General features: G+C 53.6%; 3 protein-coding genes across 7 annotated transcripts; 2 read left to right on the top strand and 1 right to left on the bottom strand.

The window, feature by feature from the left end:
* Positions 1-7,697, top strand: ZBTB39 (zinc finger and BTB domain containing 39). Its single transcript, XM_034643992.1, has 2 exons — positions 1-58; positions 1,560-7,697. Exon 2 carries the CDS (start codon positions 1,604-1,606, stop codon positions 3,737-3,739), a length of 2,136 nt encoding a protein of 711 aa, XP_034499883.1. The 5' UTR covers positions 1-58; positions 1,560-1,603; the 3' UTR covers positions 3,740-7,697.
* Positions 7,698-9,567: 1,870 nt separating this feature from the next.
* GPR182 (G protein-coupled receptor 182) lies at positions 9,568-13,369 on the bottom strand. 2 transcript variants are annotated; one of them, XR_002142058.2, is made up of 3 exons: positions 12,083-13,369; positions 10,306-11,572; positions 9,568-10,155 (listed from the first exon to the last, which is right to left on the bottom strand). XR_002142058.2 is itself a non-coding variant. In XM_019796189.2 (2 exons), exon 2 carries the CDS (start codon positions 11,554-11,556, stop codon positions 10,402-10,404), a length of 1,155 nt encoding a protein of 384 aa, XP_019651748.1. In that variant the 5' UTR covers positions 11,557-11,572; positions 12,083-13,369; the 3' UTR covers positions 9,568-10,401. The 2 variants fall into 2 exon arrangements, 1 of the variants encoding a protein (XP_019651748.1); XM_019796189.2 differs by having other exon boundaries at positions 9,568-11,572.
* A 3,690-nt stretch (positions 13,370-17,059) lies between these two features.
* Positions 17,060-25,329, top strand: RDH16 (retinol dehydrogenase 16). Of its 4 annotated transcripts, none has more exons than XM_034644309.1 (7): positions 17,060-17,525; positions 19,695-20,029; positions 22,136-22,394; positions 23,289-23,341; positions 23,874-24,077; positions 24,644-24,880; positions 25,258-25,329. In XM_034644309.1, exons 2-6 carry the CDS (start codon positions 19,717-19,719, stop codon positions 24,859-24,861), a joined length of 1,047 nt encoding a protein of 348 aa, XP_034500200.1. In that variant the 5' UTR covers positions 17,060-17,525; positions 19,695-19,716; the 3' UTR covers positions 24,862-24,880; positions 25,258-25,329. The 4 variants fall into 4 exon arrangements, with proteins under 4 accessions (XP_034500200.1, XP_034500201.1, XP_034500199.1 ...); XM_034644310.1 differs by lacking the exon at positions 25,258-25,329 and adding an exon at positions 25,005-25,131 and having other exon boundaries at positions 24,644-24,873; XM_034644308.1 differs by lacking the exon at positions 25,258-25,329 and adding an exon at positions 25,005-25,144 and having other exon boundaries at positions 17,061-17,525.
* Positions 25,330-26,778: the final 1,449 nt, after the last annotated feature.

Genomic DNA, 26,778 nt, shown 5'->3' with positions numbered 1-26,778 from the left:
GGCCGGGGCCTTTGTGTGAGGCGGCGGCGGCGATGGTGCTCGGGCCCCGCGGAGCCGGGTAAGCGCGGCCGGGCCGAGGGCTGCCCCTGGCCGAGGCCCGACCCCCGTCCCGGCCTTTCTCTCGCTCTTGCTGGGCTCCCTTCTGCCCGCTCCCCTCGGCCGGACCCATCGTCCCCGGCCGCGCGCCCACCCCGGCCGGTACCGCCGCCCATCCCTTCGCTCCCGTCCGGCCCGGCGCCCCCGGAGACGCCCCGGGGGGAATCCCCCGCAGTTTGGGGAGGGCCCTAGGTGCTCGGTGGCCCCCAGATGGAGCCCCCCAGCCCGATCCCACGCCCTTCTTCCTGGGTTCGACCCTCCAGAGGGGAGACTGCGGCACCACGGGATTGTTGAGGTGCCTTCTCGGAAGTTCCCGATCTGCCCCCCTCCCACCCCCGCACTCAGGCTTCCCAGTGTCCCGACCTGATGTGTGGCCACCAGGGCCCGGGAGATGCTTCACTGGTATCCCAACAATGCGCAGAAGCTTCTTGGACCCCAGAAAAAGTTGGGAGTTTGTAGAAGGCGGTGAGGTGGAGAAAGGGGCTGTGTTGCGCGGGGCGAGTGGTGAGACTGAAGGAGAATGCAGCTAGCTTGTCTTCCTTAGGCATGCAGGACTCGAAAAGGGGGGAAAGTGGGATCCAGCAAGCTTTTAGGAGTCTTGCCTATATAATTAGATGCCTTCTTAGGGCGTCAAGTAACTGTTTTTAGTTCTGGTCAGCATATGCATAGAACCCAAAAAGGGTGGTTAAAAAAAAAGCGTATTGAAGTACCAGTAAATGCCACGGTGTAGTCTACTGTGCTTTATTTCTGTGGGTCCTGAGTGTTCTAGCTTCATCCACAGCACACAGAGGAGGTGACAGAGCAGTATCTGGACGGCTCTGGGTTATGGTAAGACGAGAGTAGGCAGGTAGCTTGGGTAGGGAGAGATCAGAACTCATGAATGAGCAAGAGGTTTATTTAGGGACTGGAAGGAGAGAGCATTGATAAGAAAATAAAAGGTAGAGCAACCTTATCTCGCCTTCAGCAGCTAGTGGAACTTTGGTAGTTGTGTTGGAAGGACCTGTATGGCACCTGGCATTGTAAGAGCCGTGACTGTACTCAGTGAGATAGGAAAGCTTGTATTGGGGAAGAAATTAGGAGATTAACTTGAGGCTGCTGTCTGGCAATGAAGTGAAGGATTGTGTCCGAGAGGTGGCCTCTGGCTTGGCTCTAAGGCACAGGCTTCTGTCTAACCAGGCCTACCACCTCTCTCACCTACTCTTAAAGACGACGCTATGAGACTTTTTTTCAATACTTTTGGGTTTTGTTGCGAGGACTCTGCCTTTGGGAATATGCAGGGAGAGAGGTCATTGTCCCGTCATTTGTCCTTGCCCCCAGCACCGTGGAGCAGCTCGCCCTGTCCGCTGGCTCCTGCTCCCCACTCGGGGCTTGGAAACACTCCGACTGGCGGTAGTTTCTTCTGCAGAGCTCCTCGCATGCAGGGATGTGCTTGGCCATCCATCTCTTCCTTTTACTGTCCACAGATGAACCGTGCTGATAGAGGGGCAACCTCGTAGGAGCTGCTAAGATGGGCATGAGGATCAAACTGCAAAGCACCAACCACCCCAACAACCTGCTGAAGGAACTCAACAAGTGCCGGCTCTCGGAGACCATGTGCGATGTCACCATCGTGGTGGGGAGCCGCTCCTTCCCGGCCCACAAAGCCGTGCTGGCCTGTGCGGCTGGCTACTTCCAGAACCTCTTCCTCAATACGGGGCTGGATGCTGCCAGGACCTACGTGGTGGACTTCATCACCCCTGCCAACTTCGAGAAGATTCTGAGCTTTGTCTACACATCAGAGCTCTTCACAGACCTGATCAATGTTGGGGTCATCTATGAGGTGGCCGAGCGCCTGGGCATGGAGGATCTCCTGCGGGCCTGTCACTCCACCTTTCCTGACTTGGAGAGCACTGCCGTGGCCAAGCCCCTGACCAGCAGCGGGGAGAGCCACTCTGGTACCCAGAGCTGTAGCTCAGCAGAACCTGCCTACCCCCTCGGAGACCTCCGGGGGGGCGGGGAGCACTTTGGCCCCGATAGGAACTATGTGTTACCTGGTGATGCTGGAGGAAGCTGTAAAGAGGAAGAGAGAAATGTCACCGGTGACACGAACCATAGCCTGCCCCTGCCGCAGCAGCCCCTGCCGCCAAAGACAGAAGACCACGATGCCCCTGCTCCTTTCACCTCTGTTCCTAGTATGGTGACTCAGCCGGTCCTAGGCACCGTCAGCATGGGCATCCAAACCAACACGAGCTCCTGCCAGCCATACAAAGTTCAGAGCAATGGAGACTTCGGTAAGAACAGCTTCTTCGGCCCTGACAACGCAATTGACATTACCACCGGGACCAACTCCTGTCTGAGCAATAGCGACCACTCCAAAGATCCGGGCTTTGGGCAGATGGATGAGCTCCAGCTGGATGACCTGGGGGATGACGACTTGCAGTTTGAAGACCCCACCGAGGAGATCGGCACAGCCGAGGAGGTGATTGAGTTGAGTGACGACAGTGAGGACGAGCTGACTTTTGGAGAGAATGACAACCGAGAGAATAAGGCCATGCCCTGCCAGGTGTGCAAGAAAGTTCTAGAGCCCAACATTCAGCTGATCCGCCAGCATGCTCGGGACCACGTGGACCTACTGACGGGCAACTGCAAGGTCTGCGAGACCCACTTCCAGGACCGAAACTCCCGGGTGACCCATGTTCTGTCCCACATTGGCATTTTCCTCTTCTCCTGCGACATGTGTGAAACGAAGTTCTTTACCCAGTGGCAGCTGACCCTCCACCGACGGGATGGGGTATTTGAGAACAACATCATTGTCCACCCCAACGACCCCCTGTCTGGGAAGCTGGGTTTGTTTTCGGGGGCAGCCTCCGCGGAGTTGAAGTGCGCTGCCTGTGGGAAGGCGCTGGCCAGAGATTTCCATGTGGTCCGGGGGCACATCCTCGACCATCTAAACCTGAAGGGCCAGGTCTGCAGCGTGTGTGACCAGCGCCACCTCAACCTCTGCAGCCTCATGTGGCACACACTGTCCCACCTGGGCGTCTCGGTCTTCTCCTGCTCCGTCTGCGCGAACAGCTTCGTAGACTGGCACCTTCTAGAGAAGCACATGGCCGTGCACCAAAGCCTGGAGGACGCCCTTTTCCGCTGCCACCTGTGCGGCCAGAGCTTCAAGTCGGAGGCCGCCTATCGCTACCACGTCAGCCAGCACAAATGCAACAGTGGCCTTGACGCCCGGCCTGCTTTTGGCCTGCAGCACCCTGCTCTCCAGAAGCGGAAGCTGCCCGCGGAGGAGTTCCTGAGCGAGGAGCTGGCGCTGCAGGGCCAGCCCGGGAGCAGCAAGTACAGCTGCAAGGTCTGTGGCAAGAGGTTTGCCCACACAAGCGAGTTCAACTACCACCGGCGGATCCACACGGGCGAGAAGCCGTACCAGTGTAAGGTGTGCCACAAGTTCTTCCGAGGCCGCTCGACCATCAAATGCCACCTGAAGACACACTCGGGGGCGCTCATGTACCGCTGCACGGTGTGCGGCCACTACAGCTCCACGCTCAACCTCATGAGCAAGCACGTGGGCGTGCACAAGGGCAGCCTCCCGCCTGACTTCACCATCGAGCAGACCTTCATGTACATTATCCATTCCAAAGAGGCGGACAAGAACCCGGACAGCTGACTGCATCCCAGCAGAGCTGGGGGGGGCTCCCGGGCGGCAGCCAGGACGTTGATTTTCTAATGGCTGTTGGTCCCTCTCCAGCCGAAGTTTCGATTTTGCCTTGCTAGGAAGTCTGTTCTGTCTTGTGTTTGAAGAAGAAAAAAGAAGAAAGAGCACATGAGCTGTTACTGTTTCTGAGAAGCAACGGCCCTATCATGTTTACCTCCTTACCTGTTCTTGCCCACGAAGGGCCGTGTTTTTGAGTCTTTGGAGGCTGGTCGCGGGATCTGGTCAGGCGGTTGGTGTCGACTAGATCCCCTTTCCGAGCCTCTCGAGTTTTAGTTTACTGATAGGTTTTTATGCTGCTAAGAATGCAACCAACAGCCTCACTGAATAGAGGAGGTGGAGAGAGGTTTTCACTGTGGGGATTATTGCCAGATTTCCAACTGGGACACCCAGCTGTGAGAGATATTTTGGGAATGTGGTCATTCAGAAAAGACTAGTCCACAGGGCAGCTCACCTCAGGTGCCAGGCCCGGCCCTCAGCAGGGAGAAGGCAATGGGATGGAGGTGCCTGCTCGTTTCCACGCTCTGATCTGCTGATGGGACAGTAAAATCTTTTGGCAGCTAGATCCAAACTGGGGGCAGAGCTTTCTGTTTAGGTCAGAAAGCTTTGGGACGAATCCTTGCCAGTCAGAAGAGGTGTCCTGCAGTGCCGCCGGAAGTGGCAGCCTGGATGGACAGGAAGGGAGGCTTCTCTTTTCTCCTCAATTCCAAAGAAATATGATTTTATGGAGTGGTAGCCCAGGTGGTTAGTTAGGCCTTCCCTGTGGGGCAAAGAGGACAGGGAGCCACTTTGATATAGTCATCTGTCATCCAGCTACCTCCATCGACCTTGAGTTTCCTGGTGGAGAGGTGGGGATGTCTCTGACAGCAGCAGCCTTGCCTTAATTTACATCCAGTCTCCCACCTAGAAGTGTGTTTGACCTGTGGCGTAGATGAGAAGACCCCATGGGGTGGCAGAGTGGTGGACTGTGAGCCCTTCAGGATCGAAGGGACCCGAGTAACTGGTGGTGTGTAGCGGGATGTGCGGTCTGTCTGTCCCAGTCGGGTAACCTGTTGTTTACTTTGTGCTAACTGGCCAGGAGCTTTGGCAGCTCACCTTTGACCTGCTGGAATTTATCCTGATCTGTCATTGCATCGCCACCAGGGGGCGCCATTGGACGGCAGCTGGTGCAGGTCCGCCGGAGGTGGCTGGGATGGAGTCCGCCCACTCTTTGGGGCTGGTTGGCTCCCTTCTTAGCGGCTTTGAGGGGTTCTTGCCCAAAGAAGGCTTGAGGGAGAGGGCCCTTGGATCTTGCATATTCACAAAGTAGCACCTCAGTAACTCATACTACCTCACCCTGCTCAGGTGAGCTCTGGGAGTCCCTGGCCTAGGCCCTGACACTGCCCCCGGTGGGATTCAGCAGCACCCCCGGGCTGTTTCACAAGCGAGTGGTTTTAATTAACTCACAGAGCCTTTTTGGACATTGATATTTATTTATTTTTGCTTTTATATACATAGTACCCAGCATCTCTTTTGGATAAGTGACTTTAGGAAAATGAGTTTCTCCCCCAGCAAGTAGCCATATTCCAAGGGACAGTCCTGGCCAGAGGTTTGGGAAACGGGGAGCTAGGACTAGAGGGGAACGTGTCAAGCCTTTAAACAAGCAACCTTTTCTTTCTCTCTGGAGAGTCTCTTGTGGAATAAGCCCAGGGAATCCTTTAGGTATTGGATGTGAGTTCTAGAAAATTGGGGCTTACTAAATTCCTAGGCCTTTCCTGCCTGTGCTTGAGTAGACTGGGGACTGGGTTGAGGGGAACAAGTTAAATGAAGGACCTTTTTGCACATTTTCTCATCCTTCCTAAACTTGGAAAGCTATATTAAGATATACAGGCAAGCCAAAGCCCCATCCCTGTTGGACTTGCTGCCTCTCTCCCTAGCCCTAAAGTGATAAGCCTCCCAGTTGGGGTGCATGGCTCTCTGGTGGGGTGACTGTTACATGAAGGGATTTGTACGAGTAGCCGCTTTTCGCCATCTAAACCCAACTTCTTATATGTTCCCTCAGGTCATTCTTGTCAGGAAAGCAGTGCTGAAACTTTTCATCCCCAACTGGCCTCTCCCTTTCTTTCCCACACTGACCGCTGGAAATTTAAGAAGGAGAATGTGCGAAAGACCATGGTCCAGTATCTGCTAAGCTTTTCAAGGCTGAGTGACCCCTCCCAGACTGTCGATGAGGTCTGGGTTTTGAATGGTCAGATCTGAGAAAGGCGGTACTTACTGGAACCCAGCCAGGTGGCCGAGCATGGATCAGTGTGCTGGAGAAACCCTTTTCCTTAACGGAGGGCATCATGGATGCTGGGTAGTCTGTATACTTAACCTGAAACTGTGAAGTTTTCCCTTTTTGCCAGTAAACCAAAAAGCAAATCCTTGAACCTTTGCCCCTGAAACACTAAACAAAAAACCGCACCCTCCCGCTCCTCCTGAGGCCACGTGGTTGATCGCGGTGGCCCACGTGGTCGCAGTCAGACATGTAGCAGGGTCAGGAGCTCATGAGGCTCGCTGACCAAACCCTGTTCCTCTGCTTGTCCCCGTATTCACACCTGACCCCTCCCTCTGTTTAGAGTCACGTTTGCTGCCTCTGCGTCCAGCGCACCCTTGTCTGAACTGTTTTACTTGAAACTCTGTGTTGTGGCAAAGGGCACTCTGGGATTCCTGGTCGAAGGTATTCATTTCCTTTTGAGTTTCATAAAATTTTTTTCAGCCTTCTGTTTTGTTGCCCGCTCTCCCTTGGAGCCCAGTTTAGCAGTCTGCTGTATTTTTCTGAGGTTCTGTCTGACCCCTGAATGTCTTTCCTCCTCTTCCTTGTTCTGTACTCAGGACCAGCAAGGAAATTGCAGAGCCCTTTGTTTAAAAGCGAACAATTTCAAGATGGCGACTGTAGACCATAAACCAAGCACGAGGCTATTCCCAACCTGTTTCTTAAGGGAAAAAGGTGATACTTGTGTGGCACATTGGAATAAACAGCAGAGGCTGCTTCCGGCCACAGGAGGGGATCCGTCTCCCGCTTCTCCTGTGACCATTGCTGGCTCACTGATGCCGCAGTGCTCGCTGGGAAGCTCTGCTGTAGTAGAGTATTTGGTCCTACATTTTCAGACCCCAGGGAGTCATGGCTAAGTGGAAAGAAAGAAGGTGGGGGTTAGGCTCAGGTGACCCCTAAGAGCCAGGAAATGGGTAAAAGTTCTTTTTGACTTTCTTCCCTTCTGATCCATCAGCACCCCTCTGTCTCCAGGACAAACCTTTGGGCCTAAACCCCTTCTCCTGAGTCAGGTTTTGCTACTGATGCGTCTTCTTCGTCTTCTGGCCTCTTGCTGTGCCCTATTCCTGAGACTACTCAACCATGGAAGTGAATTTAAATCCTTTTCTAGGTGGACACTGATTTTGTTAGCGTGGGAGTGGGCGGTGTGGAGAAGCCTGTGCCCATGTGGAGGACCCCACACGTCCTTTTGCCTCAGTTCTGCCCTGAGTGAGTCGGGAAGCGCGGGGCACACAGCGTTCATTTCATTGTGATCGCTCACCGTCAACCTTAACATCAGAATGAAAACGAAACTGTTTTGATTTCGATGTTTCTTGAACACCCTTCCCCTGTCCAGTCCACCCTCCCCTCCCACCTCCGCTAGCGAAAGTCTCTTATGAAACCGAGGACAGTTGTTGACGTCTAACTTCCTTCCATTAAATTAATAAGTACTGACCTCCTAATATTTAAGTGTTTACTATCTATTGCTGTAAAGTTTTGTATATTTTGTAAACTTCTTTTCCCAAATAGTAGATGTCTAAAATCGTTGTACATCTGATTCTTTTATATTCCATTGTTCGGCACAAAGTGTGGTTTTTATTTAGAATAAAAAAAGGAAATTTGAAACGGGGATTCTTTTCCTGTTGACTGGGGTTACGCTGTCCCTTGAGTTCAGGAGTTTGGGGCCCAACACCCGGTAGTAGCAGCATTCTCCTCAGCAGATTCCACGATTCTTTTTTTTTTTTTTTTTTTTTTGGGTTTTTTTTTTTNGAGAGAGAGAGCACGAGTGGAGGGGAGGGGCAGAGAGAGAAGCAGACACCCTGCTGAACAGGGAGTCCGGACCCCAGAGCCCAACGCGGGGCTCGATCCCAGGACCCTGAGATCGTGACCTGAGCCGAGGGCAGACCCTTAGCCAACCGAGCCACCCAGGTGCCCCTGATGCCAGGACTCTTTCAGCTAGCACAGTTTCCTATGCTTTTTTTTAAACAAGATTTTATTTATTTATTTGAGAGAGAGCATAAGCAGGGGGAGAGGCAGAGGGAGAGAGAGAAGCAGGCTCCCCGCTGAGCAGGGAGTCTGACACGGGGCTCCATCCCAGGACCCCTGGGATCATAACCTGCGCCGAAGGCAGATGCTTAACCAACTGAGCCACCCAGGCGCCCCCACAGTTTCCTTTCCTGTAGCTGGAATTCCCCAGGGTTAACCTGTTGACCTGTTTTTAGTGGCAAATTAAGTCAATAACCCAAACTTTCCAGGGGAAAGCTCCCTGAGGGGATCTGTTGGCCCAGAGAGTAGTGGACTCTGCTCATGTCTAGTTGGCTAGAGGTTTGGCCTCAGATTGTCCCGCCAGTGCCATCTGATTTACCAATGGCTATGTCAGAGCGGAGAGAGGCAGATTCAGGGAGGGGGTGGAGGTTTGGCACGGTCTCGTGGGGTCGCTAACAAAGGTACCTGCACAGAAAAGGAGGTAGACACCAGAAGTAGTGGCGCGATGTGGGCCATCTGGTCCCAGCACCCTGGCCAGGCGTGGTGCCCGTCAGTGCCCAGTGAGTGCTCAGCGCAGCAGCCTTGTGGCAGTCAGCACACCCAGGTCGCTGTCCTTCCAAGGCCCTAAGGAGGTATTCGTGCCGCCCAGAGTGATAACTGGTTGCCAGAGAAATCCGTGAGAAGAGTGAGCCGCTGGGGGCCGGGTCTTGCGGTAACCCGGGATGTGACACATGTGACATTGGGTTCCCTTTCAGAAACTTCTGGAGCCTAAGTCAGCGGAGGCAGTGATAAGGGCATCAGATTTTGGCTTGGTTTTTAAATGGGCACAAAGGAGGAAAGTCTTTTTAACGCATTTTCTGTATAGTTAGGTTAAGCCCTTAACTGCAAGCCCAAGTCACAACCCGGACTGTCCTGGTTGAAAAAGCCTTCAGCTCTGTGCCATGGAGCAGCTGTCTGTCGCTTAAGACCCTTTCAGATTTGGGTCTGGCGAGCAGGATTGTAGGGGCATTTCCCTCTGTGTTCCTGACAGACGGGTACATACACCATCGGAACACGTGTTTAATGCGTCTGATGAATACAGTTTCAGATGTCTAAGAACAGGGCACTGCGCTCCAGGTCAGTGAATGGGTATTCCAAGTTAAACATTCCAGAAATACTGAGCACTTGAGCAGGACAGAGGCTCTCAGTGATGATGTTCACAAGCCCTTCATTCTGCACAGGCGGGGACCTGTTCTCAAGCTTTCTCTTCATGGGCACGGTCCTAGGTTCCCATTTCTTTTCCTATTTATAGGACAAGCGTGAATAGAAGTTGCTGGACAGGAAAATTAATGAAAAGACCTAGCCAGGAGAATGAAGTTTAAGGGTGAGGACTGACTCAAGAATACCAGAGCTCTGCCCCGTGATGGAATCGGAACATTTCTACATCCCCATCCCCTGCACAGGGGACAAGGGCTGAGGAACAGAGCCTCTGTGAGTGCCTGCCACTGCCTGTGCCGAGGTCTGCTCTCAGAATGGGTGCCCCTTGATATTTTCCCATGATCTAGAGAGAAAGGGAGGGGTGGGGGTGGATTTCTGATAGCATCTCTTCCTAGAAGTCTGGGAATGTCCCACATCTGAAGGCGGGAGCAGGTGGGCTCTGAGGAGATTGGACTGGGATGGCCCCTCTGCTTCGTGGGGAGGGAAGCAGGACGGTTGAAGGGGAGAGTATCAGCAAGGAAATGGAGCCACTTCCTGGATGGTGGGGGTGGGGTGGGGCTGGGGGTGGGGACCCGACCTCTGCTTCACCCCCTCCATCTATCAAATCACTGAGGATGCTAGGAAACGTCCTGCTGAGGCCCCCTGGTGCCTTGGCCTCTGACCTCTTGTTCTCACAGCCTGCACAGTGTGTGTGTGTGTGGCGGGATCCGCGAGCTCACGAGCACAAAAGGAAAGCTGTGTGAGGTCCCTGTGGAGCACACCCTCTCCGGCCAGGGTGATTGTTGACATGAGTGTGTCAGGTTTTTGCCGCGCATCTCTTCAGCCTACCCCAGCTGGCATTACAGATTTTGGAAAGAGCCAGAGTCATGGCTGTCTCCGTTATTTATTTCACCATTTTCCCCGCGTGTCTTCTTTAGTCCTGAGGACCGAGACAAACAGTCCGACACTGAAGACCTGTTCTCTACTCCTCCCCGCCCCCTCTCCTGCTCCCTTCTCAGCTTTTTAAGACCTACTCAAAATTGACCATGAGCATTTTGACCCTTTCCCCCGCTGCCCCCAAATCTCTCACCTACACCCGCAGCTTCGACCTTCCTGATGGAGCGTGTGATCCACCTCAGCCTCCTGGGGGACACGGAGGGGCGGAGATGGGTGAGGTAGTTGGCGCCTAAAAGTTCAGGCTCGGGTGGTCCTGGGGCCCCGCTGCGGCGGGCAGGGCGCCCTCCTTGGTGATGACGATGGAGTGCTGCGTGGAGGAGGAGGAGAAGGAGGAAGCGCGTCCGTCCGCCCCGGCCCGCGCCTTGGGAAGGTAATGGACCACAGCGCTCAGCAGCTGGCGGCGGAATCTCGGGCTGAGGAAGTTGTAAAGGATGGGGTTGACGACGCAGTGCAGCATGGCGAAGCAGTCGATGACGTCATAGAAGAAGTAGAGCAGGTGGACCAGGTAGCAGTGGAGGGACACGTGGGTCCCGTGCAGCGTGAGCAGGAGCAGGGTCACGTGGTAGGGCAGCCAGCAGACGGCGAAGATGACGACATAGGCGCACACCAGAAGGCAGTGGCGCCGGCCCTCGGGCCACCCCTCCCGCCGGAGGCGGCAGGCCGTCAGCACGTTGAAGACCACCAGGAGCGGAAAGGGCAGCAAGAAGCCCAGCACGGTGGTGGACAGGGCCACTGCCAGGGCCCACGCGCTGTAGGTCTCAAAGGGCGCCATGAAGAGGCACATGGGCTCGGAGCTCTCCACCAGCTGGATGTGCACCACCTCGGGCAGCGGGATGATGGCCGAGAGCACCCAGACGCCCGCACACACGGCCCGCCGCAGTCGGTGCTGGTGGCGCCGCCAGGAGGGCGACGTGTCGCTGAGGGTGACGTAGCGGTCGATGCTGAGGCACACGAGGAAGAAGATGCTGCTGTACATGCTGGTGAAGTAGAAGTAGTGAGTGAGGCGGCAGGAGAAGCTGCCCCAGAGCCAGGTGTAGTCCAGCGTGACCTCCAGCATCCACACGGGCAGCGACAGCACGATGCCCAGGTCCGCCACGGCCATGTTGAGGACGTAGACGTCCGGCAGCCCTGCCCGGGCCCCGCGGCGCCAGGTGACGCATATCACCAGGAGGTTCTCCACCAGCCCCGCCACGAAGATGGCCAGGTAGAGGACAAAGAGGATCACCTGCTTGGTGTCCTCTCTGAGCTCCAGGTGGCACTCGGGCAAGGTGTGGTTGAAGAAGTAGAGCAGCTCGTTCCAGTTGTGGATCTCTCCCAAGTCGCTGGCGGGTGCTGTGGTGAAGCCTTCCGTGGGGACGGGCCCCACGCCGTCATTGACCGACATTAGGACCGGCGAGCACCTAGTGGGCACAAGGGAGAGGGTTGGAAGAGAACGGAGACCTTGAGAGCAGCCTTACGTCTCAAGTTAGCGGGCCACAGGGACCAGGAGGCTATGGGGAAGGATTCCGGGGCGGAAGAGGCAAGAGAGAGTTTCAACATTCATGCTGTGGAGAACTAGTACACGGCTCAACCTTCGAGCAGAGACATTTTGTTAGGACTCCGTGGCACGAGAGACCACAGCTGTTTGTGCCCAGCCAGATTCCTTCCCAGCCTGGGGGTCCCCCCGTAGCTCTGGCCACAGGCTGGCTCCAACCTCCACTTCTCTCCCGGCACCTCACCCTTTGGCCCTTTCACGTGGGCCTTCCTTAGGAAGTCTAACTATGTCTCCCCTTTGGGCTATGGACGTGGGACACACACACACACACACACCCCTCTAATTTATCCCCCGGGGACATCTGTGGATCATGCACGAAAGCCAGTTTGTCTTCAAGCCCCGATTCCCTTTTTTCCCCGAGAGGGAGGATACCCACCTGCGTTTGTGTCTGGAGCACTTCTGGTCCTGGAGGACCGGTGGGTCTGGGCTGTTGCGGAGCTGCGAGGAGACTGGAGGGATGGTGGCCTTGGGGCTGGCTTCGCTGTGGGCTCCAGGGCTGTCCTTCTCATCCGGGAAGCAGTATCACTGGCTGAGGCTCTGTGTGAGAGGGTCAGGGTTTTTCCTGCCTTCCCCCAATCCAGATAGAGGGGAAGTCACAGCAGATGACCCAGTGTGCCAGTGGCAGGGAGGAGTCAGGCTGCAAGCATGACGATCCCGACTCCTGACTCACGAGCTGTGTGAATTTACCTCTTCACACCTCGGTTCTCTCCTCTCCAAAATGGGACAGCACTATCTAGTAATAGGGGTGTTGTAAGAACTAAGCGAGCCCACGAGGTGAAGTGCTGAGCGCAGGGCCGGGCCTGTGGAAAATGCTTTACCTGTGTATGTGTTTTCCACTCTTAGTGGGCTTGGAATCCCACTCTCCCCTGTCTGTTGCTTCCTACTAAAGCAGAACGGGCCGGCGGTGGGCGGGCTAAAATACACCGGGAGATCAGCCAGACTTTCAGTCATGCTGTCCTTCCCCACCAGCTCGCGCCCACCCTGCATTTTGGCTCTGAGGGGAGACTCCGGAGAGAGAGGGAAGATGAATGGGGGGGGGTAGTGGAAAGGGAGCTGCGTGGACCTTCAGGGAGTTTCCCGGTTGCGGAGGGGGAGAGCAGGCTCTTTCGCCTACTGCTTCATACTTCTTATGAAGTGTGGCCAAGGGTGGTCCAGAGACAGCCAGACACCAAGCTTCTCTCTGCCTCCAAGCCAGAGACTAAGGCTCAGAGCCCGGAGACTGGTGTCGTCTTGTGTCAGCAGAGCTTCCGGCTTCTCAGAGCACTGTGGCCTCCGTTAATCATTTGATCCCTGAGGTACCCTGTGATATCTCCTGTGGGGACATAGGATGGGCTTGCTTATCCTCTATTAAGCCCAGAGAGGTTGCCTGTCTCATGCAGGCCACACAGTGCTGATGGCAGAGCCCCCTAGAGCCGGGCCCACGTTCTGGGGGCCGTAGGGCCGAGGGTGTGTTGGCCAGAGGGGACTACGTATGCATGTTTAATCGAGGTGAGGTTCCCATACCAGTATCGACCAGTTTAAACTGTACAGGTCAGTGACATTTAGTCCATTCATGTTGTGTGTAACCACCACCGCTGTCCGGGTTCTCACATTTTCATCACCCCAAAAGAAAACTCCACACCCATCAAGTAGTCCCTATTTCCCTCTTCCCCCCTCCCCGGCAACAGCCATTCTGCTTTCTGTCTCTGTGGATTTACCTATTACGGATATTTAATATAAATGGAATCATACAATATGTGACCTGTGTGTCTGTTTTCTTTTTAACTTAGCACTGTGTTTGTGAGTTTCAGCCCCACGGTCACGTACTTCGTTACTCTTTATGGCTGAGTAATATTCCACTGCATGGCCACGCCACATTTCCTTTATCCATTCACAGAGGGGATTTCTTTTTAAGTTTGCTAATTAATTTTTTATTGTGGTGAAATAAACATAACATCAAATTTACCATTTTAACTATTTTTTTAAAGATTTTATTTATTTATCTGAGAGAGAGAAAGCACGAGCAGGGAGTAGGGGCAGAGGGAGAGGGAGGAGCAGATTCCCCAGCGAGCAGGGAGCCTGATGTGGGACTCGATCCCAGGTCCCTGGGATCATGACCTGAGCTGAAGGCAGATGCTTAACTGACTGAGCCACCCAGGAGCCCCCATTTTAGCTATTTTTAATTATACAGTTCAGTCGCATTAAGTGACTCCTGGCTGGCTCAGTTGGTAGAGCGTGCAACTTTTGATCTTGGGGTGTGATGAATGTGAGCCCCAAGCTGGGCAGAGAGATTACTTAAATAAATAATAAAATAAGTATGCTCACATTGTTGTGCTACCATCACCGCCAATCATCTCCATGAGAGGGGGTATTTTTAATTTTGCGGTTTTCTTCAAGCCTCCTATAGAAAAACCGGTTCTCTGCTGACACTTCTGACACCAAGCACGTAGGGGTTCTTCCCCCACACTAACCAATTTTCCAACCCCCTGGACACCGGGTGGGTGTCCTAAAATTTATCATTTCTGACACCAACCTGAAGTTAGGTTTAAGGGCTCAGTCCCACAGGACTGTTCTCACTTTAGATGTGCCAGTCACAAATAATGGTCCCCAAGGTACCCACACTTCTGTCCAACACGGTTACAAAGTTCCCACAATCTCCCCACCTCAGTTTCAATAATTTGTTGGAGTGGTTCACAAAACTCAGGAGAACATTCACTTTGTTCACTGGTTTGTTATAAAAGATACAAACGAACAGCCAGATAAAGAGTTATATAGTGTGAGGTTGGGAAGGGTCCTGAGCTTTGCCCCGTGGAGTTGGGGAACACTGCCCTCCTGGCATGTAGGTATGTTCACCAACCCAGAAGCTCTCTGAACCTCATAGTTTAAGAATTTTTATGGCTCCTTCAACACCTGGGCATGATCTATTGTTAATTTGATCTCTAGTCTCTGACCTCTCCCCAGAGGATGGGAGGTGAGGTTGGAAGTTCCAAGCTTCTAATCAAGGCTTGGTCTTTCTAGGAACCAGTCCCCATCCTGAAGCTATCTAGGACATTTTCTAAGGGATTTAGGAGCTCAGGAATTGGGGGCAGATATGTTTCTTATTATGTCACACTTCTACTCACATACCAGACCGCCCCAGATCAAGAAATCTGTCGTGATGAGCTATGACGATGTAAAATGTGATTTATTTTGATTTTTTCCAGACAGTTCTACTTTCTCTCTCTCTTTAGGATCTCAATTTCTATCCTATGGATATCGTTTTTCACTAGGGAGCCTTCTGAGAATTCTCCCCTCCTCCCCTGTACTTTTGACCCATGCGGATGGAGGCTCTACTGGACCAACCGCCCAGGAAGACCCTCGTTCTGGCCTCTGTTCTCTCTACACATTTGGACTCATGGCCATTTTCATTCCTTTCAAGACTGCATTTTAGTGGCTCAGGTCTCCTGGGTCTCAGAATCTTTCACCCCTGGACCTCTTCCCTCCCACATGGAGACATCAACCCCTGCATCCTCACCTTCACCTGCTCCCAGGCCCCCTTCCCCCACATCACCGAACGTGTATTTGCAGCAGGAGGAAATGCTGCTGGTGCCTTCTGGCAGAGGCACAGAGGGAAATCTGCTCCCTCAGGAAGAAGAAAGTGACAGCTCTGCAGTTTTTATGTGGCTGTTTTTCTTTGGAGGGAGGAGGTGAGCAGCTGGAAAGACAGAGATTGGAAGGAAGGGAAAGACAGAGGGGGCAGGACCCAGGCTTCTTGCCAACCTGAGCAGGAGGGGGGTGGCAAATAGCTTTGCTCCAAGTAACAGGAACAGCAGCAGCAAAACAATTCCTGGAAATTTGCTCTTTCTCCGTCCTACCCCCCCCCACCTTTTTTTTTTTCCAAAAAATGTAGACAAGACATTGTAATCAACAATCAGAAAGGAAGGAAGGTACCAGGGAGGAGTTATTGGAGACACAGATAAAAGCAGGCAGCTTCCCAGGGTCAGGTGGGGGCCAAGGGCTTGTGCCTGGACCCTGGAGGAAGGGGCTGGGCAGGCCAGCCCAGGAATCCCCCCATGTGGCTGGCTTCTGTGGCCGAGGATCCGACTTCATGTGTTGAGGGCAGATGGATTGTGGAGCAGTCCAGGCTGAGGAGCTTGGCAACGATTGTCCTTCCATCACCAGCCTAGCTTCCAGGAGGTCACCGCATGTAGAAGCCAAGCCCAGCAGCAGAAGTCATTCTGCCCTCCTCCCGCAGCTTCCCCACACCAGGGAGGCAGGCTCGTCTGCCCAACAGCACCAGATAAGGAGCTCCCCAAGGCTCCCCAAAGAAAGAGGTGGTCCAGAGACCCTGTCCTTTGTTCTGCTCAGGTCTTTCCTGCTTAGACACAGTGGAAATAACACTAGTCTGGGGACCAGACCTGGCTTTGACACCTTGTTCTCCCACTTGGTAGCCATGTAACTTTGCACAACCCCTTCACCTTCCTGAGTCTAGTTTCTCTATATGGGAAGTGAGGATAAGGGTTATTGTATGGGATGCAAGAGATGAGATATGTACAGTGCTTGGCGGAGGCATGTCCCTTTCCCACTTTCTGAGAGTGAGGAAGAAGAGATCCCTTCTTGTGGAATTACCTTGAGATATCTCTCCTTAGTCCCATCACTATGAGCCATTCTTCTCTGAATTGGATCAACACCAGCTTCCTCTTTTACTTAGTTGTCTGGTGTTGTGTTTCTTGCATAAAAGGTCAAGAACATGCCCAATGCCACTATGAATTAACCACAAAAGAGATGCAGGAATAGTAACAGTTAACATTTATTGAATACTTCCCATGTACCAAGAATGATTGCGAGGAGCGTGACATTGGCAGGTGCCTCATTTAGTCCCCACGACAACTGAATGAGGTGACTACTACCATAGATGAGGCTTCCATCCTATCGTGAGCCACAGGGAGGTTAACCAACTTGCCTAAGTTCCACTGCTAGTATTTCAGTAAACCCTTATTACAGGGATTCTTGACCTGGATTCCTGGCACCTAATGGCTTTAGGTGGTCTGTGAACTCCCTGAAAAGTATAGTCAAAATCATGTATGTTAAGCCATTTTTATGGGGCTTAGAGTCTTCTTAGATTCTCAAAAGGGTCCATGATGTCCAAAATGTTAAAAATGATTGCCCTTGAAGTACCTCTCACGGATGAGGCTAGGATAAAAAAAAGTGGGGTACGGCATATGCTTCCGTGGAGGTGACTCAGCCTTTGGAATTCTAGGAAACTTCTAGAGTGAGGGCAGAGTCCCTTTCATGGGACGACCTGGGGAAGGGTTGAGAAAGGGGAGGTGAATGGTCTTTGCTTCCACAAGATGAAGGGCAACCGTTTCCTCCCTATGATTTCCCAAGAGAGTGTATGTGGAGGAGTGCAAGGTTAGCGCAAGGAAGAGGAGGCTTGGAGAGCCTGAAGACCGGACGGCCCCCAGGGAAACTGGCACCATCCAGCAGCCTGCCTCCCGGCATGCCTCAGCTCTTCCCCGCTCTGCAAGCTCCTATCCGTCTCCTGGCTTCTGATGCACCCTCAGAATCCCCCCACTTCCTGATCTCCAGCACCTCCCCCCGGGGGGGCTCTGTGGAAGGCGGTCCGGCTGACCCTCCAGCAGGGCAACACCAGGGGGCGCGCGCCTCCGCCCCAGCGCGCACTTGGCTACAGGTGCTGTCCCGGGGCCGCGCAGAGTCGCCTCGTCCTCCGCGGGGCCCCTGTGGGGATCTCACTGTCCGGACGGCCTGTGCAGGATCTCAGTGCAGAGATTCGCAGCCACGAGTGTCCATCCCCCGGGGGCCTCTGCAGGGTTTCTCGTTCTGGCCCGCCTAGCTCCCAGGTGAGTGAGTGGCGCCCCAGCCTCGCTTTGTCGGACTGCCCTCTCTCAACTTCTGTGATTGTTCCCACCTGAAATGCACTGGGAGGGCTCCGGGCGTCCCCGGGGTCCCCGGCGTCCCGGCCAGCTGGCACACTGCTTTGAGGATTTACAGGGGTGAAGCAGCACTCCGTGAGGGCTGGGTGATGTCTCTGCAGCATGGCCCCTTGAAAATTGATGGTAAAGGACTCTGGTCACTGAGGAAGAAACCCTCCAGTTCCTTGCAACTAAAGAAACATGGTCTTACCCCTTAGTGGGGTTTGGTGTCCAGTTAGAATGTGCATGATGCCTTGGGCCCCTGAGAGTTTCCAGGGCTTCTTCCTTCCTTTTTTTTTTTTTTTTTTTTTAGATTTTGTTTATTTATTTACTTATTTTAGAGAGAGAGAGAGTGCACAAATAGGCAGAACAGCAGGGAGAGGGAGAAGCAGGCTCCCCACTGAGCAGGGAGCTCAATGCGGGGCTTGATGTGGGGCTCGATGTGGGGCTCGATCCCAGGACCCTGGAACCATGACCCCAGCCGAAGGCAGCCGCTTAACCAACTGAGCCACCCAGGCACCTCTCCCTCCTTCCTCCTTGCTCCGTTCCTCCCCTGCCCTTTGGGAATCCTGTGTAGGAGGGTCCTGGTCGTGACCCCCAGGAAGTAGGGACAGGCTCATTTCTGCAGGCCTGGCCATGCTGCCACCGCCTCCCACCTTAAGAGACAACGCTTTCAAGATTGGTCGGTTGGCTCCCTACACAGGACAGTTTCAACTGAAGGCTTAATCCCTACATAGGACGGTTTCAACTGAAGGCTTAACCCTGTGCCCCTCTGTCTTTTTCACCAGCTGGGGTAGAGCCAGGGGCGACTGAGGCTCTGGTTCCTGGGGGGCTCTCTGCCCCTCCCTGGGCCTCTCCTACTTCTCACTCGGAGCTAGATAAATGTGGGCAGTGAGGGAGACACCCAGAGCGATCAAGCTGGCTTCTGTTCTTGCCCAGCCCCAGCTCTGTCCACTCTCCTTTTGTGTGAGTGCTGTCCTCTGCCTCACTCTGAAGCCCCTCCATGCACAGTCCTTTCTTTAGTGGGCTGTGGGGGCAGCTCCTGCCCCTCCCCACCATCTCCCACATACACACCGAACAAACACCTTTGCAGTTACTGGGGCTTATGGCCCTGCCCACTGCGGTGAGGTTTAGGACCCCCCACCCCTGGGCCCCCCGTGCAAACCGGTGTTTTCTGCCTTCAGAGTCTGTGTCTGCTGTGGATTCTGGCTGTGGGAGGGGCAGAGGGCAGTGCAAGCAGGCACCCCGGGCTGGGGACAGGGCATCTCCACCGCGTGAGCCCCACTTTGCCGAAGTGCTTCCTTTCCCTCCTCCCAGCAACTGGGAGTGCTCTCTCTCCCTCCCAGCGACTGGGAGTGCTCTCTCCCCATTCCCTTCTCCCTTTTCTTTGCGTCTGAGGTCAGATTCCCCATCCGTCTCCCTCCGGAGCATCTGTCTGCCTCAGAGAACTACAGCGGGAGGGGACCTTCTACTCTTCCCGTCTCCTTCTAACTCCTAGAGAGGCCGACAGTGACTTAGATTTCTGAGGAGTGAGCTCTGTACCCTGAGCCTGATGAGGAATCCCTGGCCCAGAGTGTGAGCCGGCAGCCCCAGGTGGGTAGCAGAGCCGGGTTTTGAAACCACGTGCATCTTGATTCCCAGCGCACCTGTCATCTTTATTAGAATCCCCAGCAAGTCAGGGAGACCAGGGTTCCAGCCTGGAACAAGAACGAAGAAGATAGTTCTGAACCATGAAATCTAGGACGTAGTGGACTCCAGTGTGTGTGTGTGTGTGTGTGTGTGTGTGTGTGTGTGTGTGTGTGTGTGAGGGAGGGCAGAGGGAAATGGGAAGAGTGAGAGGACCAGGAGAAGGTGACTGGGAAAATTATCTCCACGTCAAAGGATTCTTTGTGAAATCTAATGGCATCTAGTAGAAAGGGCGTAAGTGTACCAAAGAGCATGCAAGTTAGCGCCAGAATCTGTAATACTCACTAAAGATGGCTACCAGGAAAAACGTGAGGCCTTTACGAAAGACAGCCTAGAGGCTGGCCAGCTGCTCACATCTGTGTGCTCTTAAGTCATCCTGCCTGAGCGCTGGCTACACTCGTTTCATTTCAGCCTGTGTGTTCCCTGCAAAGCCATGTGGCTGTACGTGGCCGCCCTCGTGGGCCTCTGGTACCTTCTGCGCTGGTACCGGGAGAAGCAGGTGGTGAGCCACCTCCGGGACAAGTACGTCTTCATCACGGGCTGTGACTCGGGCTTCGGGCACCTGCTGGCCAGGCAGCTGGACCTGCGAGGCTTGAGGGTGCTGGCTGCGTGTCTGACGGAGAAGGGGGCCCAGCAGCTGAGAGACCAGACGTCAGACAGGCTGGAGACGGTGATCCTGGATGTCACCAAGACAGAGAGCATCTCTGCGGCCACCCAGTGGGTGAAGGAGCGTGTGGGGGACAGAGGTAAGGCCCAGATTCCTGTTTGCATCTCTTTGTTTCTTCTCTCTGTGCAAGGGAGACCCCTCTTCCGTGAAACTGGGAAGATTCCCAAGATGTTTGATTTTCACAGCCTCAAGCTCTGGAGTTTCCTGAGCATAGGCCTGGAGTGCCTGGATCTGAGCTCAGGGTTAGACGAGCCCAGCCCGAGTTTAGGGCCAATAGTCTGGAGGAGGTCTTAGGCCCCTGAGGCTTGTGATGGGGCAGCACGGGGCTGGGCCGGGCTGGACCCAGGCTCCTGACCTCAGCAGGTGCACAGTTTCTTGATGGGCCTTCACACCCGGCCTTCTGTAGGGCTTTAAGATCAGCCCCACCTTGACTTCTGAGGACACTGAGGCTCGGGGAGCTGAAGGGGCTTTTCGTCAAATACAGGTAAGGGGTCCTGTTCTTTCTACTCCATTATGCTGCCTGCCCTTTTCAGGAAAGAGGACATCACTGACGTCTTTTTTTTTTTTTTGTGATTGAAAGTGTAAAATATACTCGTTGTAGAAAACATAGAAGAGGATAAAGATAAAAGGACATTTCTCAAAGCCCAGTTTCCAGAGTCAGTCACTCTCTACATTATTATGTATCCTTTGATCGGCATTTTCATCATCAAATCTTTTCCAAAGCATAGTATTCAATGTCTGTATATCCAAGCATGCTGAGAGACCAACATTCGTTTAAGCCCTCCTCTATCATTGTCTGCTCACGTTTGTTTTCCACTTTTGCTGGCATAAATAACATTTCAGTGAAGATTTCTGTAATAAAGCTTTGTTTCCATTCTCAGTAACGTTACGTGAAATGCAATTCTTGGATCAGAGAGCATGCATGCATTTCTTTAAGGGCAGGGAAGGTTTCTGAGCAGTGGAGGGATGAGTATTGCAGGGGGCCTTCTTCCCTTTCCAGGATTCCCAGGGTCAAACCCTGTCTCCCCCCTCTCCCTCCCCCCACCTCTGCCCACCACCAGCCCCTTGTCTCTGAGGACCTGGAACCGCTGACTTGAGGTCTATTTCAAATCCCTTGTTGTGTCTTTTCTTTTCATCTCTTCTGGAGAGCTTTCCTGAAAGCTGAGTGGGCTGGGGACCTAGAAGGAGGGGGCAAGAGTGACCTTTTGGGAGGGTGAAGGAGAAGGTGACACTTCTTGGGGCTAAGGGTGCAGTCTGCACTAGTGTGTGGCATGAGGCCTCGTCCCCTCCTCCCAAAGCCTGCCCCGGGTGCTCACTGCAGGGTGAGCTTTGGGATTCCCCAGCACGAAGGCCGGACTTGGGTGCCCGAGCAGATGCTGTCTTGGAGTTGGAGCTTGTGGTTGCAGAGCCTGTCCGTGGTGTCCAGGGCAGGCCTGTTCTCGAGATTACCCGAATGCTGGAATTTCATTTCTGTCTTTCCCACAGAGTGTGGGCACTCAGTTTTCATGTTTTTTCTTCCTTTCCTTTATTTTTATTTATTTATTTATTTATTTTTAAAGATTTTATTTATTTATTTGACAGAGACAGAGACAGCCAGCGAGAGAGGGAACACAAGCAGGGGGAGTGGGAGAGGAAGAAGCAGGCTCATAGAGGAAGAGCCTGATGTGGGGCTCGATCCCATAATGCCGGGATCACGCCCTGAGCCGAAGGCAGACGCTTAACTACTGTGCCACCCAGGCGCCCCCCTTTCCTTTATTTTTAAATTTTCTATTTCCTTTTCCTTCTCCAGTTTTTCTTCCCCTCATTTTTGTCACATAGCCATTCCTGTCTACCTCTTGCTGTCTCTTTCCTATGAGAGTTGTGAACACTATGGTATTATCTGGAACTCTGGGCACGCCCTTCACAAAAATGGGTCTATTGCCTCCTGCATGCCAGGCACCTAGGAGCAGCAAGATGAGAAGGTGCATTCCTTCTAGCTCATTGAGAATCTGGTAGCTCAGTGGGCGTGCAGACCCTGCAGGGCCCCCCGGAGCCGGCTCGCCCCTAGGTCCTCTCCTGACTCTTTTCCTTTATACCATGTAGCACTGTTGTTGGTTCTGCAAAAAGTGAACTGGAAGATGACTTGGGACCACAGCTGTGTCTCCCTCAGGCACACAGTGTTGCTCTCTCCCTCCCCTGTGCCCAGGACTCTGGGGCCTGGTGAATAATGCTGGCATCTCTGTGCCCACGGCACCCAATGAGTGGCTGACCAAGTATGACTTCATGAAGATACTTGATGTGAACCTGTTGGGGTTGTTGGAGGTGACCCTGAGCCTGCTGTCCCTGGTGAGGAAGGCGAGGGGCCGTGTGGTCAACGTCTCCAGCGTCATGGGCCGCCTCTCCCTTTTCGGTGGGGGCTACTGCATCTCCAAGTATGGTGTCGAGGCCTTCTCAGACTCTCTCAGGTATTGAACTGGGACAGAGGCCATCCCTCAGTCTTCCTGCTTCTGTGCTTTTGGGGGAGATTTTTTCCAGGGGGTTCATTTCCTCACAGCCTCAGAGGATCTTCATTTCAGATGCCTCTTTGTTGCTTTGTGCCAGACATTCATTGGGAAGCTCCATCCTAAGTTCTGGGTGTTGGAATGGGCTCCAGGCCTATAGAACTGGTTTCACCCATTGCTGCCCTGGGGGAGGGCCTACAGTAGGGAAGTGTCTCAGGCAGTATTGGACCTGAGATCATTTGGCTACAGAGCTCATATCCATAATTCCTATAATATTCCTATAATATTCAGCATCAGGGGGCCCTTCACGTGGGGGTCCAGCATTGGACTCCATTCAATGGTTACTTCTAGGCACTTCTGTGAGTATATAACACGTGTCTGACCTAAAAGGTCTGACAGCTGAGGGGTGCCTGGGTGGCTCAGTCGGCTAAGCATCTGCTTTCAACTCAGGTCCTGTTCTCAAGGGTCCTGGGATCGAGTCCCACATCGGGCTCCCTGCTCAATGAGGAGTCTGCTTCTCCCTCTGCCTGCTGCTCCCCACTGCTCGTGCTCTCTCTTTCGAATAAATACATAAAATCTTAAAAAAAAAAAAGTCTGATAGCCGAGAAAGGGACAAGAGAGACACAAATGTTGTAAGCATCTCTCATGATGGTTGTGACCAGGCCAGTTAGCCATGGCGGTGGCAGTGGCGGTGGCTAGCAGAATGAGGGGAGGGTCCTGGAGAAGGGCCTGAGCTGAGCAGTGAAGAAATGAACTTGGCAACCTGGCAAAGTTGAGTTGGAAGGCCTCCTGCGTGAAGAAAGAATTTGAGCCCAAGCCCAAGCCAACGTGAGTCATGGCTGACTGCCTATGTTGCAGGGTCCTCCAGGCTACCGGACAAGGCCCGGCTGGACAGGGAGCATGCTGGGCAGGTGGGCATGGGTGGGCCATGGAGACGGTGGGGGGTGGGGGGAGCGTCCGACAGGCGGCAAACCTTCATGTTCTTGGCAGGAGGGCCCCATGGAAGGGATTTACCCAGGGGAGCTTTGTCAAATCAGCCTGTGGAGAACCCACTGGCCACAAGGCAGAAGCTGGCTCTGGGTGTGAGGGAGCTGAGATACAGGCCGAGGTGTTCCTCAGAGAACAGAAGGCAGAAGAGGGAGGGAGGGTTCGGAGGGTGGACAGGAGGTAAAAGGGGCAGGGTCTGCAGATTCATTGGATGTGAGGGGAATAGGAGGAGATGGCATGGGAGCGGTGCCCGCGGCTGCCTAGGCCGGGTGTGAGCTCAGCATTGCGCGGACCATCCTGGGAAACACACGTACCTTATACACAGACTATGCCATGTCATTATCTTCTCCCCTTGGCCGCTGCTCTCGAAACCTTCCCAAGCTTTTGGGTTGATCCCACCCCAAGCACGAGTTAGGTTGATATCAAGTTTGTTCGTTTGTTGTGTTTGTCCCCAAGGCCTCCCAAGTCCTTGCCCCTCTGCCTGTCTGCCTTGCAGGCGGGAGCTCTCCTACTTTGGGGTGAAGGTGGCTCTGATCGAGCCTGGTTACTTCAACACTAATGTTACCAGCCCTGAGAAGATTTCTAGGGCCATCCAGGAGGCATGGGATTGGATCAGCCCGGAGGTGAAGGAGATCTATGGGGAGAAGTTCCCGGCATCTGGTGAGTGAGCTGTGGGCGGGGGAGAGGGAAGCAAACCTCTGTGTAGCAGCCCCAGGCCCATGACTAGCGCCTCCTACAGACCCAGGCCCCTCCTCCAGGCTCGGAGGCACCCACACAGTGGGGACTTTTCGTTCCATCCCCATGGTCCCAGGTGGTCACCTGGTGAGCTCAGGGAAGATCCAGGCTTGTTAGACCTGGGAACCGCTGTTTCCTCTGATGCTCTCTTGGTTTGGGGAGGGATCTGAAGCCAGAGAGGGAAGAAGACAGGCATGGATTCCTGGCAAGGTGGCCTTAGAACCACTGGTTTGCAGGCACTTAGATGTCTGGGATTTGTAGCAACCTCAGTTTCTGCAGAGCACATATTCCCAGGAATAGAGCCAGAGGGGGCTTAATGTGGAGAGTGTTCCTGTGGTAGGAGGCGGGACACACTCCGATGAAATCCATGATTCAACCTGGAGATGACCTGGGAGTGGTGGAGAGGTGGGCTGCTTTTGGAAACTTTTCTGTTCAGTTGATCCCAAAGCAAGAAGATTGGAATGTGAGAATATATCGTTCCTTTTGGACAGTCAAGGAATCAGTTGAAAAGCTGGAGTCAAAATGCTGTAACAGTCTGTACTTGGTGACAAACTGCATGGACCATGCCCTGACAGCCTGCCACCCCCACACCCGATACTCGCCGGGCTGGGATGCTAAACTCCTCTTCATCCCCATGAGCTACATGCCCACCTGGCTGGTGGAAGCCATGATGTACTGGAGGTCTCCGAGGCCCATTAAGGCTCTGTAACCCAAGGCCGAGGTGCATGGTAGGACGGAGTTGGGTCCTATGTGAGGGTGGGGATGCCCCAGGGGAAGAGAGATAGATGGAGAGAAGGGGATATCATGTCACCAAGGCCACCCATCTCACCTTCTTCCCCACCTCCTCCCCAGGCTTCCCTGGGACATTAATCAGGATTCCGGAGCTATCAGAAGGAAAGAACCAAGTTTCGTGGCTGAGGAACAGGGACCCAAAAGCACACACCCATGTCCTATTCCTTGAATGGCCTCTCAAGACTGTGAGCTTTTTTGGCCCTCCTGCCACCTTGAGGAATCCATACTCTTGGCAGAGTGTCAACAGCAGGGAGGTTTCAGCCCCGACCTGCTCTGCCTCTCTCCCCCTACTCAGGGTGTCTCCCTCCCATAGGACGGACATAGCTTCTCCACCAAAGATACCTGTGACAGGATGGAGACGTGAATGGCGACCACCAGCCTGAGCCATTAGCCTGAGGTGCCAACTCACAGACCTTGGCTAAAGGGACATGTCTATAATTGGAATCATGACAGAGGACACAGAAACCAGTTATTGGGGGCGCCTGGATGGCTCCATGGGCTAAGCATCTGCCTTCAGCTCAGGTCATGATCCCGTGGTCCTGGGATCGAGCCCCCACATCCAGCTCCCTGCTGAATGGGAAGTCTGCTTCTCCTTCTCCCTCTGTCTGCCACTCCCTCTGCTTGTGTGCTCTCTCTCCCAAGTAAATAAATAAAATCTTTTTTTAAAAAAGAAAAGAAACCAGTCAATGGGTTGTCTTGAAACCTTGATGCCCATTGATTATTTTTGCCTCAAAATAAAAGTTCGAAAGTTTACCCAGGTCCCGTGATTGGAACCGTGGCCTTGGGGAGAGGTGGGGTGTGAGTCCCTGAGAGGAGGAGTTCGGTGCCTTCCTGGAGATCAAAGGAGCAGTGGGATAACCTGGGAGGGATTTTAAGAGGGGAGTTAGGTTACCCCCCTTCCTTCCACAGAAGTGAGGGGCTAATGTTTCCAGTATTTATCAAGTAGCATGGGATCACGGGGAACCCAAGGGTGGACAGACAAGGAGTAGGTGAAGCACTGGCAGGCCCCAGTCCCTTTCCCAGGGACATCAAGCCTCTCCCCTCCACAGCATCCTCTCTGCACCCCTCTGTCCCCTCCTTTAGAGTTATGCCCCCAACTGCAGCCATCCCCATCTTCCCCAGCCCGGATCCCCCTTCCCACATCCTCCAGTGGAGGAGAGTGGGAGTCACTTCTAGACCCCAGTCTTTTGTCTCCTGCTAACCTCTGTTGAGCACCTACTGTGTGCCAGGCAGGAATTCCTTTAATTATCCAGCACTTCCTGAGACCATGACTCTCTATGTCTCCACTATTCTGATGATGTTCTGAATACGGGCTGAAGAGAGAAAGCATTCGCAGAGAGTGATGTAGATTCCTGGGCTAAGGACAAACTGGAGCTGGGAGCTGCCTCATCAGGTGTCTTAGTTTTCTTCCCTCAGTTTCAAACTGAGGCTATGGAGCCTTCAGGGGGATCTGATACTGTAGAATGAGCTCGGTGTCCTTGGTGAAAACAGAAAGCGAGGTCAGATGTTGTTATGTCATTCATTCTCAGCCATGTAGTAGGTGCTGGAAATGGCGTGGAAGAACTGAAGGCCCGTCTCTGCTGAAGATGCTAGTGAACAGTGATGTGAATGGAGTTAAAACACCAGCCTGACCTGTCAGCCTCAGGTGCCTACTCAGCAGGGACACTTGTCACCTGACAGTGGGGCATTTCTAGCCCTAGGAAAAGAGAGCCCTTTTCTCTGGTTCCCATTCCCCACTGCATGACCTGCTTTTTGTAGCTTTTGGGAGTTTGAACACAGGGGAGCACTGCCTTGACCATCAGGCAGTGGAGAGGTCCATGAAATGGTGAGTTAG

The sequence above is a fragment of the Ailuropoda melanoleuca genome, chromosome 15 (assembly GCF_002007445.2).
Source record: "Ailuropoda melanoleuca isolate Jingjing chromosome 15, ASM200744v2, whole genome shotgun sequence".
NCBI lineage: Eukaryota > Metazoa > Chordata > Mammalia > Carnivora > Ursidae > Ailuropoda > Ailuropoda melanoleuca.
The sequence above is the reverse complement of the archived record's forward strand: the minus strand, read 5'-3'. Positions and strand labels throughout refer to the sequence as shown.